Source organism: Bos grunniens, chromosome 3 (assembly GCF_055505025.1).
Source record: "Bos grunniens cultivar Pamir isolate PY7600 chromosome 3, Bosgru_T2T1.0, whole genome shotgun sequence".
NCBI lineage: Eukaryota > Metazoa > Chordata > Mammalia > Artiodactyla > Bovidae > Bos > Bos grunniens.
The window spans coordinates 30,162,903-30,177,799 of record NC_141167.1 but is presented as its reverse complement, the minus strand read 5'-3'; the positions used below and the strand labels follow the sequence as shown (position 1 = coordinate 30,177,799).

General features: G+C 40.0%; 1 protein-coding gene across 8 annotated transcripts in view; it reads left to right on the top strand.

The window, feature by feature from the left end:
- USP24 (ubiquitin specific peptidase 24) overlaps positions 1 to 14,897 on the top strand; it is a 156,578-nt gene that overhangs the window by 71,599 nt on the left and 70,082 nt on the right. For all 8 annotated transcript variants that reach the window (XM_086390174.1, XM_086390171.1, XM_086390176.1 and 5 more), the window contains 10 exons: positions 433 to 573; positions 737 to 790; positions 1,834 to 1,949; positions 3,791 to 3,857; positions 3,976 to 4,086; positions 4,791 to 4,889; positions 4,983 to 5,156; positions 10,415 to 10,500; positions 10,671 to 10,764; positions 11,927 to 12,082. In XM_086390174.1, coding sequence (XP_086246300.1) covers positions 433 to 573; positions 737 to 790; positions 1,834 to 1,949; positions 3,791 to 3,857; positions 3,976 to 4,086; positions 4,791 to 4,889; positions 4,983 to 5,156; positions 10,415 to 10,500; positions 10,671 to 10,764; positions 11,927 to 12,082 — 1,098 coding nt within the window. The remainder of the gene's footprint in view (positions 1 to 432; positions 574 to 736; positions 791 to 1,833; positions 1,950 to 3,790; positions 3,858 to 3,975; positions 4,087 to 4,790; positions 4,890 to 4,982; positions 5,157 to 10,414; positions 10,501 to 10,670; positions 10,765 to 11,926; positions 12,083 to 14,897) is intronic.

Genomic DNA, 14,897 nt, shown 5'->3' with positions numbered 1-14,897 from the left:
CGATCTGGCCATTTCTAACTGAGCTTTGAAAAGACCAGATTGAGCCCTGAGGATTAGTAACCACCTCTAGCTTGACTCCCTTTCCTTTGAAGAAAAGCTCCTGCAGGGGGTGCCCATGTTATTCCTGTATGTGTGCCTCAGTGCCCCATCTGGGTAGAGTTGCAGCTTCAGTGTAGGATAACACCTGGAGGAAAATCTCCTTATCTGTCCTGATTCCATGGAAGTTGCCCAGTGTTTCTGTTGTTGGCTGTTTTCTGTTTTAAAAAATTATTATATAAAACTGTTGTTTTGTATAATAATGTTCTCAAGTGTACCTCGGTTTTTGTAGCCTTAATTCATAGTGAACTGTAAGAGGTATGGATTTACAGTGTAGCAGAAAATAATTGTATTTTTGTGGCCTTGATGTGCTATAATTTTTTTTCTTCTGAACAGTATGTAGAAAAACTGGAATTGATAGGAATGGATTTCATTTGGAAAATAGCCATGGAATCACCTGATGAAGAAATTGCTAATGAGGCTATTCAATTAATTATAAACTACAGTTACATTAATCTAAATCCTAGGTTAAAGAAGGTAAGTAAGGAAAAAAGGTGCTCATACACAAAAAGTAATGTATTTTTAATTGATAAGTTGGCGTGCCTGAAAGTTTAGCTTCTTTATTTTGACATTTTATCCTTAATAATGATTACAACTAAATGGTAGACTCATTAATTTCCATTTACCTCTTAACTTTTAGGATTCTGTATCATTACATAAGAAATTCATTGCTGATTGCTACACAAGATTAGAAGTGAGTAGCAAATTTTATTTAACCTTTTTTTGAAATAAATGCTCTTGAGTTTTTTTCCATTTATAATTTTGTATTTTGAGATCATGTATAGTTCTGGCTGGATCCCGTTGGAAGAATTTGCCAGCAGTATCGTATTGTCGGCATAGGGAACAGGCATTTGCCTTGATACCCACAATATAGAAATAAACGTAACTTTATGGGAAATCATTCCTTCTCCCTCCACCATCTCTCTTCCCTGTTTCACCTACCATGCCACACCTCACTCCCCACCTCCTTTTGGGGTATAAAACTGTCTTCTCTACATTCCACATTTCAATAGATTCTTTTTCTCCTTTTTTGGTCCAGAAATTTTATATACACACTTGCTGCTTTTCCCATCATTCCTCATGTGTCATTTCATTTATATCATAAATGCTGTTAAAAGCCACAGCAACACACTCAGTAGTAGGCCGTATTGGTTATCTGTCCATTAGTAGCCTGTGACCTAATACTGTCTCGTGTGTGTTGCCAGTGCCTTATTTCTAGCATGATGGTTAAAGTAGTAAGCATTCGTCTTTTCATTCCTAATTTGTGCTTGTTGAAGTTTAATACCTAATAAAGAGTGTTCCAAAAGCATAAAATGCTACTGCCCTCAAATGTTAAAAAGTTAAATTTTCTGGTAGTGAATATATGCTGGCAGTGAATCTGTACAGGAGTTCCCAGGTTGTGACTTTCATCCAAATACGTGATTATAAAAACACTTAAAGTACTCAGGTACCCTAAATAAGATACCGTGTAAGTAATAACACGTGTAGAACAGTCATTCTCAATCGGAGATTATTTGACCTCCCAGGGGACATTTGGCAGTGTCTAGAGACCTTCTGGTTGTCACTAGACAGGTCCTGCCGGCACCTGGTGGCCAGTGGGTGGTGAGTACAAGTCAGAAATGCCACTAAACGTCCTACAAAGTCCAAGACAGTCTTCCATGACAAAACAGCTTCCAGCCCAAAATGTCAGCAGAGCTGATGTTGAGAAACCCTGATGTAGAATAATTTCTTGTTTAGGCAGCCAGTTCGGCACTTGGTGGCCCCACTCTGACACACGCTGTGACCAGAGCAACAAAAATGCTGACAGCCACTGCCATGCCAACCGTAGCCACGTCAGTCCAGTCTCCTTACAGGTAAGCGACTACAGAGGTTACAGCAGATGCACAACACACAAAGGTCGGTCAGCTTAAAAGCAAACTTGGAATCTTTTTTCTTCCGTTGGAGATCTCTGTTAATTGTTCATTTCCTCATTTTATTTCATGTATTTTTCAAATAGTCATATCCTTGAAAATTATGTATTCCCTGTCATATATTTTATCATTTGATTCATTTTACTTTAACTCTGTGTAATATGAGTAGCCTACTCTATGATTGAACCAAGATATATTCTTTGTCTGAAGAATAATTTTTTTCAAATTTGAAATATTTACTTAGACATAACTTTTTGAATAGACAAATCATGACACAGTGTAAGCAAAATGAAGTGGCATGTGATGATTAATATTGTACATTATGATATAATCATAGTTAAAATGTTATGTACTTAAAATTATTTTTCAAATAATTGTGTTAAAAGTTTGAATTGACATCTCTAAATCACATTGCTGTGTGGAGTGTTTTCAGATGTTGTCAGTGAAATTTGAGTTGAGCATTTTCTGTACTTCTTTGGTATAGTAAGGAGAATAGATGGATATTTAGAAAATTAAATTGAAGCAGTTAAACTACTTCTGTGGATTTTAATAAGTCTTTCATTACTGGTGAGCAGCCCCAAATCAGTGGTGGTCAGGTTCTGAGAGAAGAGCTCCCTCTGTGTCTCATTCTGCTGCCCTCCAGTGGTTGGTGCTGATAGAGTCTCTACTTCTGGAATGTGTGTATTTCTTTCTCTTTATTTACAGTTGGGGGTGTTCCTTTTCTTTTTAAAGCACTTTATAGCAAAGTGATCCAGTTATATATGTATATTTTTTCCATATTGTTTTCCATTATAGGTTATTGCAGGATATTGAGTATAATTCCCTGTGCTGACCAACTCTTTTAAAGTGAAATTTCCAGTACTGCTAATCAGCATGCCTGAGATTTAGAAATACACCTGTATGAACTATTTAGACTTTCCAGAATATCAAGTGTTTGAGGGCACTTGGATTTTCATCTGTCAGTGCTAACACATGTAGTGTTTAATAAAGCGTGGAGCTGTCACCGTATAAGCTGCTGGATATTGGAGTCCTCTTATTTCAAATGATATGCAAGATTCCTTAACTCTGACCTAAAGAGACCTCAGGTCTCATTTTTAGAGTCTGAGAGCTCCACACTTCCTTGCTATGTGTTTTCTGTTCCAAAGATGATTGTATCTCTTTGATGTGTGTTGATTTCTTAACTATTTTGAAAATCCTTGGGATACCATTTTCTGTATATGTTTTAACTATACAGGATAGTCACATAAACCAGATGAACATTTTTTGCAGGGGGGGGGATCTTTTTCTTCTGCCTCATTCTTAAGCTAATTAAACAGCAGTTCTCATTTGTGGTATACTAAATGGTTTGCATTTGTCTTCTAAATTTCAGGCAGTTCAGAACTTTGTCAGGTTCTGTGTGTTTACAGAATTATATGGCATATTTTAGTTGTAAGATTATGAGATTCAAACTCACTGATTGTTCATTCTTGGTGAATTGATAAACAAATAAGCCTGCAGACCCAGAAGAAGCACAGGCCTTCTATTTGTGGAACAACTATTAAAAAAAAAAAAAGACAAGAAAAGGACAGGAAAGGAAACGTGGGGAGGGCCAGCTTCTCCCCTGTTATCCGTCTGTGTGTGACAGCTGTGACCTGCTTGAACCATCTCTCCCTTGAGTAAAAGGGAAGTTTAGTTTTGCAGATTTCAGTGAGGGCTAAATGTGGTTGTGGTTTTGGTGAAAGAGACTGAAATTGAGCTCATGTTAGCAATTCAAGTATGTTCAAAAAAATTTTTTTAATTCATAGATCCACTAAACTTGTAATAATTGAGCGATTACTGCTTCTGGCAGAACGTTACGTGATCACTATAGAGGTAAGCCTCTCTTCTTTGTAAGACAACTTTATCACCCTATAACTAGTCTGTTAGGAGTGTATTTTTGTGACATTTAACTGTGGCACTGTGCTGTTTGACTTGCTGTGTCTTTTTCAAGGATTTTTACTCTGTCCCCCGAACTATTCTACCTCATGGTGCCTCATTCCACGGACATCTTTTAACTCTTAACGTTACTTACGAGTCTACCAAAGATACCTTCACTGTAGAGGTAGGTTTACATTAAGTTCTGAAACCATTTCCATATTGTCTTGTTATTTTCATATGAACATCATTGATTAAGATAGCGGCAAGAATGACTATTTTAAAAGCTGTGTGGTAAACAAATTTAAAATAAAGATCTGAACTGAAAGGAAGTTGATAGGGTATAAGCAGGTACATAAGTAAGTACATGATATCCGGTGATAAATGGGTGTTATAAAGATTTAAGAAGAATACCACAGAATCAGATGGGTATACATGACATATTTTAGAATGGACAGGGATGGTCTCTGAGGTGGTCACATTTGAATGGAGACTTGAATGAATTGACAGAGCATGTTATTTCTGGGGAGGAGCTTTCCATACCAAGGGAGCAGCAGGTACAAAGGTCCTAAGGTGGGAGTCTGTTTGGCTTATTCAGTGGCAAGGAAAGTGGCTGGTGTGACTAGAGCATGGTGAGAAGGGGAAGAATGGAAGGCTCTGCAGTGGAAGGATTTGAAATTTGATTACATGCATGATGGGGAGTGACGTATGGAATAGAATGTTTAATTACTGCAGAGGGGAGGCCTCATGAGGGCACGGGTTCTTGTCTTTGGGTTCTGTGTTATGTTCCCAGCTTTCTGCAGCAGTGCCCAGTACATACAAGGTGCTCACTAGTAGCTGTTTAAATTAATTGATAAGCGAATTATAGTATTGTTTCACTTCATTTTACAGGCTCACAGTAATGAAACTATAGGGAGTGTCCGGTGGAAGATAGCCAAGCAGTTGTGCTCTCCAGTGGACAGTATACAGATATTTACAAATGACAGTCTGGTAGGTGTAAATACACATTTTGTGTCACTTTAGTCTGTTGTCAGTATTCTCCTCTCTTTTCCTTCTCAGTAATTAAGAAACCACTTTCTGCAGCTGACAGTGAATAAAGATCAAAAGCTACTCCACCAGCTGGGCTTCTCTGATGAACAAATCCTCACAGTGAAGACTTCTGGCAGTGGGACACCATCTGGGAGCTCCGCAGATTCCTCAACCAGCTCCAGCAGCAGCAGCAGCGGGGTGTTCAGCTCATCATATGCCATGGAGCAGGTATCCAGTGATAATCTTCAAGTGCAAAACAAGAACTTCACATCATGAAGTTTTGCCTTCAGCCCATATAGATTTGGATGATTATGTCCTTTCCTCATAAGTCCTGACTCTTCAGAACTGTATCACAGAAATGCTGGGATTTAGTTGGGAGAAGACTATGTACTTTATCAATCTTCTGAACCAGACTCTTGTGAGTCTGAGTGATTCTGCCTGGCCCCTGCTTGCTGCTGCTCTGTTACATCTCTCTTCATTGATTGTCCTCTACTGGGTCATTACCATTAAGTGTCAAATATGCTGTGTTATTTCTGCCATCTTTTAAAAGTACCTTTTTCACCCAAACTTGAGCTTCAGTTTCCCTCAGTTCTCTCCTTTTCAAGTCAGCAAAGCTCTCTGAAAGAGTCTGTACTCTCTTTACCATCCTCTCTTGATTCCTCTTGAAAAGAGACTCCACATGTTTTGTCCACCTCTTAATCCTCATCTTCTTGACATCTCAGCAGACTTGTTCCTTGTGATCTTTTCCCCTTGAAATACTTTCTCCACTTGTCTTCCAGGACTCACCAGGCTCTCCGTCCCTCTCTAGGTCTTCCTCTTTGGGCTCCTCTGCTGCTGCTGCTTTGTCTTCCTGATCTGTATGCAGAGAAGTTCCCTGGCTCAGTCCTTTGACCTCTCCTCTGTCTACGCTTATTTAGGAATCTTATTTAGGAATCTCATCCAGTTTCAAAACTTTATATATTATATATACATTGATAACACCCCAACTTTTATCTTTAGCTTGAAGTGTAGATTGTTGTGTTAGTTACTCTGTCTAGTCCAACTCTTTGTGACCCCATGGACTGTAGCCCACCAGGCTCCTCTGTCCATGGGATTTTTCAGGCAAGAATACCAGAGTGGGTTACCATTCCCTTCTCAAGGGGATCTTCCCAACCCAGGGATCGAACTTGAGTCTCCTACACTGCAGGTGGATTCTTTACCATCTGATACATGGAACCAATTACTCAACACAGCATCTCCTCTTAAATGTTTGATAGACTCCATTCTAACTTTTGAAACTGAGCTGCTACCCGCTTTCCCACCACCTGCTCCTACCCCAAACCTCTTCATCCCACAGTCTTGTCCTGTTTCAGATAATGCCTATTTCATTCTTCTAGGGATTCATGCCTGAATCTTGAAGTCCCTTCTTTCCCTCATACCTCTATGCATCACCAAATCCTTGACTCTACCTTTAAAATAAATCTATATCCAGAAGCCAGCTACTCTTCTCTGCCTCCACAGCTTCCACACAGACCGAGGCAGCCATCACGCCCCACCCACCACCTGAGGGTAACAGTAGTGCTGCGTCTGGTCGCAGGGCTTCTGCCCTTGTTCCAGTTCAGTCTCTCTGGTGTGTAGCACCCAGCATCCCATGATCTTTTTACAGACCAGTCAGATTATGCCACTCCTCAATTCCGAGGCTTCCGCACCTCCCACCTCACTAGTGCTCTCCCCTGAGGTCTTCCCCCAGGACCCACCCTCCCCCTCACCATTCCAGCTGCAGTGGCCTCGATGATGGTCCTCAAACATAGTGGGGCCTGTGCCCTGTTCTTCCCCAATACCCAGGCATTTTCTTCGCTGATACCAGGTTCTTTCTCACTTCCTCCTGCTCTCACTCAAATGTAGCCTTCTTGGTGAGCCTTCTTGGCAATCCCAGTTAAACTTTCAGCCTGTTCCTACTCCTGCATGGCTCATTTCCCTTCCCTGCTTTATTTCCATCTAACGTACTATATAAAATATTCATCTTGTTTAATGTCCCTGTTTCTCTCCCCAGTGAAATGTAAGCTCTGTGAGAGCAGACCTCTGAATGTTTTGCTCACTACTGTATTTCCAGCACCTAAAACAACAGTGAAACATAATAGGTAGTCTGTGTTTGTTGATTTTATGAATCATTCAAGGTTTTTTGTACCTTCTCTGTGCCAGGAGCTCGGCACCAGGGATACAAAACTGGCAAAAGACATTCTGCTCTTTATGTGTTTACAGTCTAGAAAGTAAGATAATAACCAGCACTCAAGTGAAGTAAAAGTATTTAAGTAATGGAGAGGGTTATTACATACAGCTCTTTCATTTAATACCTTATATAAGATGCTTGTGTGGCTGACTCTTTAAAACTTAGAGAGCATAGTCTTGCTATAGATACCACTGAAGCCTGCAGGGTTAATGTTAATATTGTGATGTTTCTTAAAAACTGACTACTTATATGTGAAAGTGAGAGTCACTCAGTCATGTCCAACTCTTTGCGACCCCACGGACTACCCAGTCCATGGAATTCTCTAGGCCAGAATACTGGAGTGGGTAGCCTTTCCTTTCTCCAGGGGATCTTCCCAACCCAGGGATCGAACCCAGGTCTCCCACATTGCAGGTGGATTCTTTACCAGCTGAGCCACAAGGGAAGCCCAAGAATTCTGGAGTGGGTAGCCTATCCCTTCTGCAGCGGATCTTCCCGACCCAGGAATCAAACCGGGGTCTCCTGCATTGCGGGCATATTCTTCATGTAGTGAGAATTTAAGAATGAAATCCCACTCAGAGCATTATTAAGACAGTTTATCAATAGCAGAAGTGATGTACATAACATCATCAAGTTTCACATTTTTATATTTCATCATTGTTGTTCAGTCACTAAGTTGTGTCGGGCTCTTTGCAACCCCGTAAACTGCAGCACGCCAGGCTTCCCTGTCCTTCACTATCTCCCCGAGTTTGCTCAAACTCATGTCCACTAGGTCAGTGATGCCATCCAACTATCTCATATCTGTCGCCCCCTTCTCCCGCCTTCAATCTTTCCCAGCATCAGGGTCTTTTCCAGTGAGTCAGCTCTTCACATCAGGTGGCCAGAGTATTTATTAGAGCTTCAGCTTTGGTGCTAGTCCTTCCAATTTAGGGTTGATTTCCTTTAGTATTGACTGGTTTGATCTTGTTGCAGTCCAAGGGACTCTCAAGAGTCTTCTCAAGCACCACAATTCAAAAGCATCAATTCTTCGGTACTCAGCCTTCTTTATGGTCTAACTCTCACATCCGTATGTGACTACTGGAAAAACCATGGCTTTGACTAGATGGACCTTTGTTGGCAAAGTGATGTCTCTGCTTTTTAATACACTGTCTAGGTTTGTTATAGCTGCTCTTCCAAGGAACAAGCATCTTTTAATTTTGTGGCTGCAGTCACCTTCTGCAGTGATTTTGGAGCATAAGAAAATAAAATCTGACACTGTTTTCACACTTTCCCCATGTATTTGCCATGAAGTGATAGGACCGGATGCCATGATCTTCATTTTTTGAATGTTGAGTTTTAAGCCAGCTTTTTCACTCTCCTCTCTCACCTTCATCAGGAGGCTCTTTCAGATCAGATCAGTCGCTCAGTCGTGTCCGACTCTTTGCGACCCCATGAATCGCAGCACACCAGGCCTCCCTGTCCATCATCAACTCCCGGAGTTCACTGAGACTCACGTCCATCGAGTCAGTGACGCCATCCAGCCATCTCATCCTCTGTCGTCCCCTTCTCCTCTTTAGTTCCTCTTTGTTTTCTGCCATTAAAATGGTACCATCTGCATATCTGAGGTTGTTGGTATTTCCAGCAGTCTTGATTGCAGCTTGTGATTCTTCCAGCCCAGCATTTCACATGATATACTCTGCATATAAGTTAAATAAGCAGAATGACAATGTACAGCCTTGACGTACTCCTTTCCCAATTTTGAACCAGTCCATTTTTCAGTGTCTAGTTCTGTTTCCTCTTGTCCTGCATACATGTTCTCAGGAGGCAGGTCAGGTGGTCTGGTATTCCCATCTCATTAACAGTATTCCACAGTTTGTTATGATCCACACAGTCAAGGCTTTATCATAGTCAATGAAGCAGAAGTAGATGTTTTTTTGGAATTCCTTGCTTTGTCTGTGATCCAGCATGTGTTGGCAATTTGATCTCAGGTTCCTGCTTTTTCTAAATCCAGCTTGTACTTCTGGAAATTCCCTATTCCCATACTGCTGAAGCCTAAGCTTGAAGGATTTTGAGCATATCTTGCTGACATTTTAAATGTGTACAATTGTACAATAATTTGAACATTCTTTGGCATTGCGTTTCTTTGGGATTGGAATGAAAACTGACCTTTTCCAGTCCTGTGGCCACTGCTGAGTTTTCCAAATTTGCTGGCATAATGAGTGCAGCACTTTAGCAGCAGCATCTTTCAGGATTTGAAATAGCTCAGCTGGAATTCCGTCACCTCCACTAGCTTGGTTTGTTGTAATGCTTCCTAAGGCCCACTTGACTTCACGCTCCAGGATGTCTGGCTCTAGGTGAGTGACCACACCATCGTGGTTATCTGGGTCATTAAGAGGTTTTTGGACAGTTCTTCCATCCTTGCCACCTTTTCTTAATCTCTTCTACTTCTGTTAGGTTCTTTCTGTTTTTGTCCTTTATTGAGCTCATCTTTGCATGAAATGTCCCCTTGGTATCTCCAATTTTCTTAAAGAGATCTCTGGTCTTTCCCATTCTGTTTTCCTCTATTTCTTTGCATTGTTTACTTGCGAAGGCTCTTTTACCTTTCCCTGCTCTTCTCTGGAACTCTGCAGTGAGTTGGGGTTTATCTTTCCCCATCTCCTTTACCTTTCACTTCTCTTTTCTCATCTGTTTGTAAGGCCTCCTCAGATAAGCACTTTGCCTTCTTACACTTCTTTTCCTTGGGGGTGGTTTTGGTCACCACCTCCTGTACAGTGTTACGCATTACAGGCGGATTCTTTACCAGCTGACCCACAAGGGAAGCCCAGGTATTCTGGAATGGGTAGCCTAACCCTTCTCCAGTGGATCTTCCTGACCCAGGAATTAAACCGCGGTCTCCTGCGTTCCAGGCATATTCTTCATGTAGTAAGAATTTAAGAGTGAAATCCTACTCAGAGCAGTATTAAGACAGAGAAGTCAAAGTGAAAGCATTAGTCACTCAGTCATGTCCAGTCGTTGCAATCTTACGGACTGTAGGCCACCAGGCTCCTCTGTCCGTGGTATTCTCCAGGCAAGAATACTGGAGTGGTTAGCCATTCCCTTCTCCAGAGGATCTTCTGACCCAGGGGTTGAATTTGCATCTCCTGCATTGCAGGCAGATTCTTTACCACTGTGTCACCAGGGAAGCCCCAAGTTTTGCAGTAGCCAGTCTTTAAGAACCAGTCATTTTATTGTTTGTACCTTTGATTAGAAAAGGAGAAAATTCTTTTGTAAGTTTGTATCTTTGTTTTGCTTTTTCCCTCAGGAGAAATCCCTCCCTGGTGTGGTGATGGCGCTTGTATGTAATGTATTCGACATGCTTTACCAGCTGGCCAATCTAGAGGAGCCAAGGTAAATAGAAATGTTTGTGAAGCTTGCAAGAGAGCAAGCTATTAAAGTTAGGGAACCAAATACATGTTCTCTTAATATGTATATCACTCCACATCCCCTACTAAATTTGACTATTTTTTATTTGAAACTGTGGCTCTTAAGAAAAAAATTTCACATTTGAAAAATTTCAGGATAACTCTACGAGTACGAAAGCTTCTGCTCTTGATACCTACTGATCCGGCCATTCAGGAAGCCCTTGATCAACTTGATTCTTTAGGAAGAAAGGTATGAGTATCTTGGATAGTTATTTAACAGGCATGGAAATTTTATATCATGATTCAGTAAAAATGCAGCATAGCATCACGTAAAGGTCATGTGATCCCATCTTTCCCATAACAGATTTTTTTCTTTAGAAAAATACCTTTGCTCTAAATGGAAATCTGAACTTCATCATGACTTTTAAATTATCTGTAGTCAATAATGACATCAAATTTTAGAACTGGAAGAACCTTTAATGTCATCTGCTTCTACCTCCTTCATGTTTTATATGAGGAAAACTAAACCCAGAGTAATGAAGTGTCTCATCTAGGGTCAGACTCTAGTGCTCATTCAACTGTGATGTTTTCCTTCTGTCATGATGCCTCTCTGAATGTGGTTGTTGCGTATGTTTGAGTTGTTTGCATAAATGGGTTATCACTTAATTTTTTCACAGTTGGTATTTAGTTCCTTTTGTTTAATTTTTACAATCTTGTTCCTTAAGAGTTTATACTAAAAATGTTTTATTTATAATATTGTTTAATTGTATTTTCAGAATAAATTCATTTAGAACAAAGTTGTTAAAACTAAGCTATAAATTTTGTATTTCAGTAATTATTATTTAGATCAGGTCAGAACCTTATCACATATACCTTATTTATTAATTTGAGGGAGAAGAGAACTAATGTAATTGTAAACTATATTACTAGAACTGCTGCTGCTGCCGCTAAGTCGCATCAGTCATGTCCGACTCTGTGCGACCCCATAGACGGCAGCCCAACAGGCTCCTCTGTCCCTGGGATTCTCCAGACAAGAACACTGGAGTGGGTTGCCATTTCCTTCTCCCCACCCAAAATTCTCAAAAACTACTACTCTGCAATCTTGTAATTTAATTATCAGAGTTCAGTAGTACAAAGTTTAAAAACCTGGAAATAAATTAGGATGGCCTCGCCAGTGTTGCTTAGAATACAATCCCAGAGGCATTCCTGTAGAATGGAATGCTGTTGACCACTGACGGTCTGTGTGATGGAGTTCAGTGCTTCGTTAATAATTGAAGAGTGATGTGGCCTTGAGGTTAATTTTTTTAGAAAATGTCGATGATTTGAGTATATTAAAGTGGAAAAGAATACTAGAATATATAGTGATAATGTTTCTCCTTCATTTGTGTCCTTTTTCATTATTTTAAACTTAGAAAACATTACTGTCTGAAACAAGTTCTCAGTCTTCAAAGTCTCCATCCCTGTCTTCTAAGCAGCAGCATCAGCCAAGCGCCAGTTCAATTTTAGAAAGTCTATTTCGATCTTTCGCTCCAGGAATGTCCACCTTCAGAGTGCTCTACAACTTAGAAGTAAGAAACCTCATTTTTTTTTATTTAATTTTAACAGATTCATTTTGGTCTGAAGATTCATGCTTACAGATGTCAGAAATAAGTAAATAGACTATAAATTGAAGTGTTTTATTGTTTTGGACTTTGAAAATGCTCTTTTTTTCCCCCAACTTATACCTATGTACATTGTTATACTTGTAAAATAGCATGTACATAAATAATTAGCTAGTGGAGGTGATGGAATTCCAGTTGAGCTATTCCAAATCCTGAAAGATGATGCTGTGAAAGTGCTGCACTCAATATGCCAGCAAATTTGGAAAACTCAGCAGCGGCCACAGGACTGGAAAAGGTCAGTTTTCATTCCAGTCCCAAAGAAAGGCAATGCCAAAGAATGCTCAAACTACCATACAATTGCACTCATCTCACATGCTAGTAAAGTAATGCTCAAAATTCTCCAAGCCAGGCTTCAGCGATATGTGATCCGTGAACTTCCAGATGTTCAAGCTGGTTTTAGAAAAGGCAGAGGAACCAGAGATCAAATTGCCAACATCCACTGGATCATCGAAAAAGCAAGAGAGTTCCAGAAAAACATCTATTTCTGCTTTATTGACTATGCCAAAGCCTTTGACTGTGTGGATCACAATAAACTGGAAAATTCTGAAAGAGATGGGAATACCAGACCACCTGACCTGCCTCTTGAGAAATTTGTATGCAGGTCAGGAAGCAACAGTTAGAACTGGACATGGAACAACAGACTGGTTCCAAATAGGAAAAGGAGTTTGTCAAGGCTGTATATTGTCACCCTGTTTATTTAACTTCTATGCAGAGTACATCATGAGAAACGCTAGACTGGAAGAAACACAAGCTGGAATCAAGATTGCCGGGAGAAATATCAATAACCTCAGATATGCAGATGACACCACCCTTATGGCATAAAGTGAAGAGGAACTAAAAAGCCTCTTGATGAAAGTGAAAGTAGAGAGTGAAAAAGTTGGCTTAAAGCTCAACATTCAGAAAACGAAATTCATGGCATCTGGTCCCTTCACTTCATGGGAAATAGATGGGGAAACAGTGGAAACAGTGTCAGACTTTATTTTTCTGGGCTCCAAAATCAGTGCAGATGGTGACTGCAGCCATGAAATTAAAAGACGCTTACTCCTTGGAAGGAAAGTTATGACCAACCTAGATAGCATATTCAAAAGCAGAGACATTACTTTGCCAACAAAGGTTCGTCTAGTCAAGGCTATGGTTTTTCCAGTGGTCATGTATGGATGTGAGAGTTGGACTGTGAAGAAGGCTGAGCGCTGAAGAATTGATGCTTTTTAACTGTGGTGTTGGAGAAGACTGTTGAGAGTCCCTTGGACTGCAAGGAGATCCAGCCCATCCATTCTGAAGATCAGCCCTGGGATTTCTTTGGAAGGAATGATGCTAAAGCTGAAACTCCAGTACTTTGGCCACCTGATGTGAAGAGTTGACTCATTGGAAAAGACTCTGATGCTGGGAGGGATTGGGGGCAGGAGGAGAAGGGGACGACAGAGGATGAGATGGCTGGTTGGCATCACTGACTCGATGAACGTGAGTCTGAGTGAACTCCAGGAGTTGGTGAGGGACAGGGAGGCCTGGCGTGCTGAGATTCATGGGGTTGAAAAGAGTCGGACACGACTGAGCGACTGATCTGATCTGATCTGATCTGAATGTATAAAAATGTGTAATTAACTTCCTCTGGAAGTTCTGCAAGTGTTTATAACATCAGTTTTTAATCCTCAGCCTTGTTACTAAATGCATCCTAAGTTTTTAAAAAAGCTGTTGCAATTTGTTGCCATTAATGAAGCTTTATAAGTAGTTTCTCAGGAAACACATTTAACATTATTATTTTAGGGTGTTTTTAGAAAGAAAGCTATTTTATTAAAAGTATTTGACCAAAAGAATATTTTTATTGCCCTCCTTCCTAACAGTAGCTTTAAATTAGTAGATTCAGTTCACTAAACTTTACTAATTATTTACTGTCTACAAATCATTGTGGTAGTTTTAACTACCACAGAGTTGAAAAGGTGTGATAATTGCTCCAGGTTCTTATGAGTTAGACGTAGGAGAGGCTTGATAGGCTGAGTCCTAAAATCAGAACCATAGCAAAGCACTGTGGAGGTGGAAACTGCCCTGCTCTGCCAGACCCTCAGGGCACGTAAGGTTCTAGGGAATATAAAGCCCTGAATGATTTTGTTTTACCTTAAATTGTTCTATTTAGTTAATTGTTTATTAAGGAATCCAGATCGGTGCCTGAGCAACCTTAATTATCAAATTACCATTTGTCTTCAGTAGGTTTTGAATCACAACAAAGGTCATAATTGACAAGAAGATACCTACTCAGGCATGTTTTCAAAGTTTTATTTCATCTGACAGTCTAATTTGGAGTATAAAGTCATATTCACTCATTTTTGTGCTTAACTCATTATTTATATGTTTGTATGGTGGAGCTGTGATAATGTTTCATAGTTGCCTTAAGATAATTTTTCTTGTGAAAATGTTTGTTGGGTCCAAAAGGAAAAAATATTTAGCATGTATTTTAAAAATAAAGTATGACCTCATTTCTTGTGAACATTTAAAAATACATACAATATTCAAAAACAGAAAATTACCTAGAAATTTTTGGCTAATTCAGTCTTATAAAATTTGTATCTTGCATTGCTGCCAGATTTGTTATTTGCTTTTAAATGATTGTCTCAGAAAGTTAAGGTATAAATCTTAACACCCACATTTGAGAGCACCCTGAAAATCAGAATGACCCAGCAGTGGGTATGGTTTGTCATCAGCTACTTAGATTGCATTACCTTAGAGC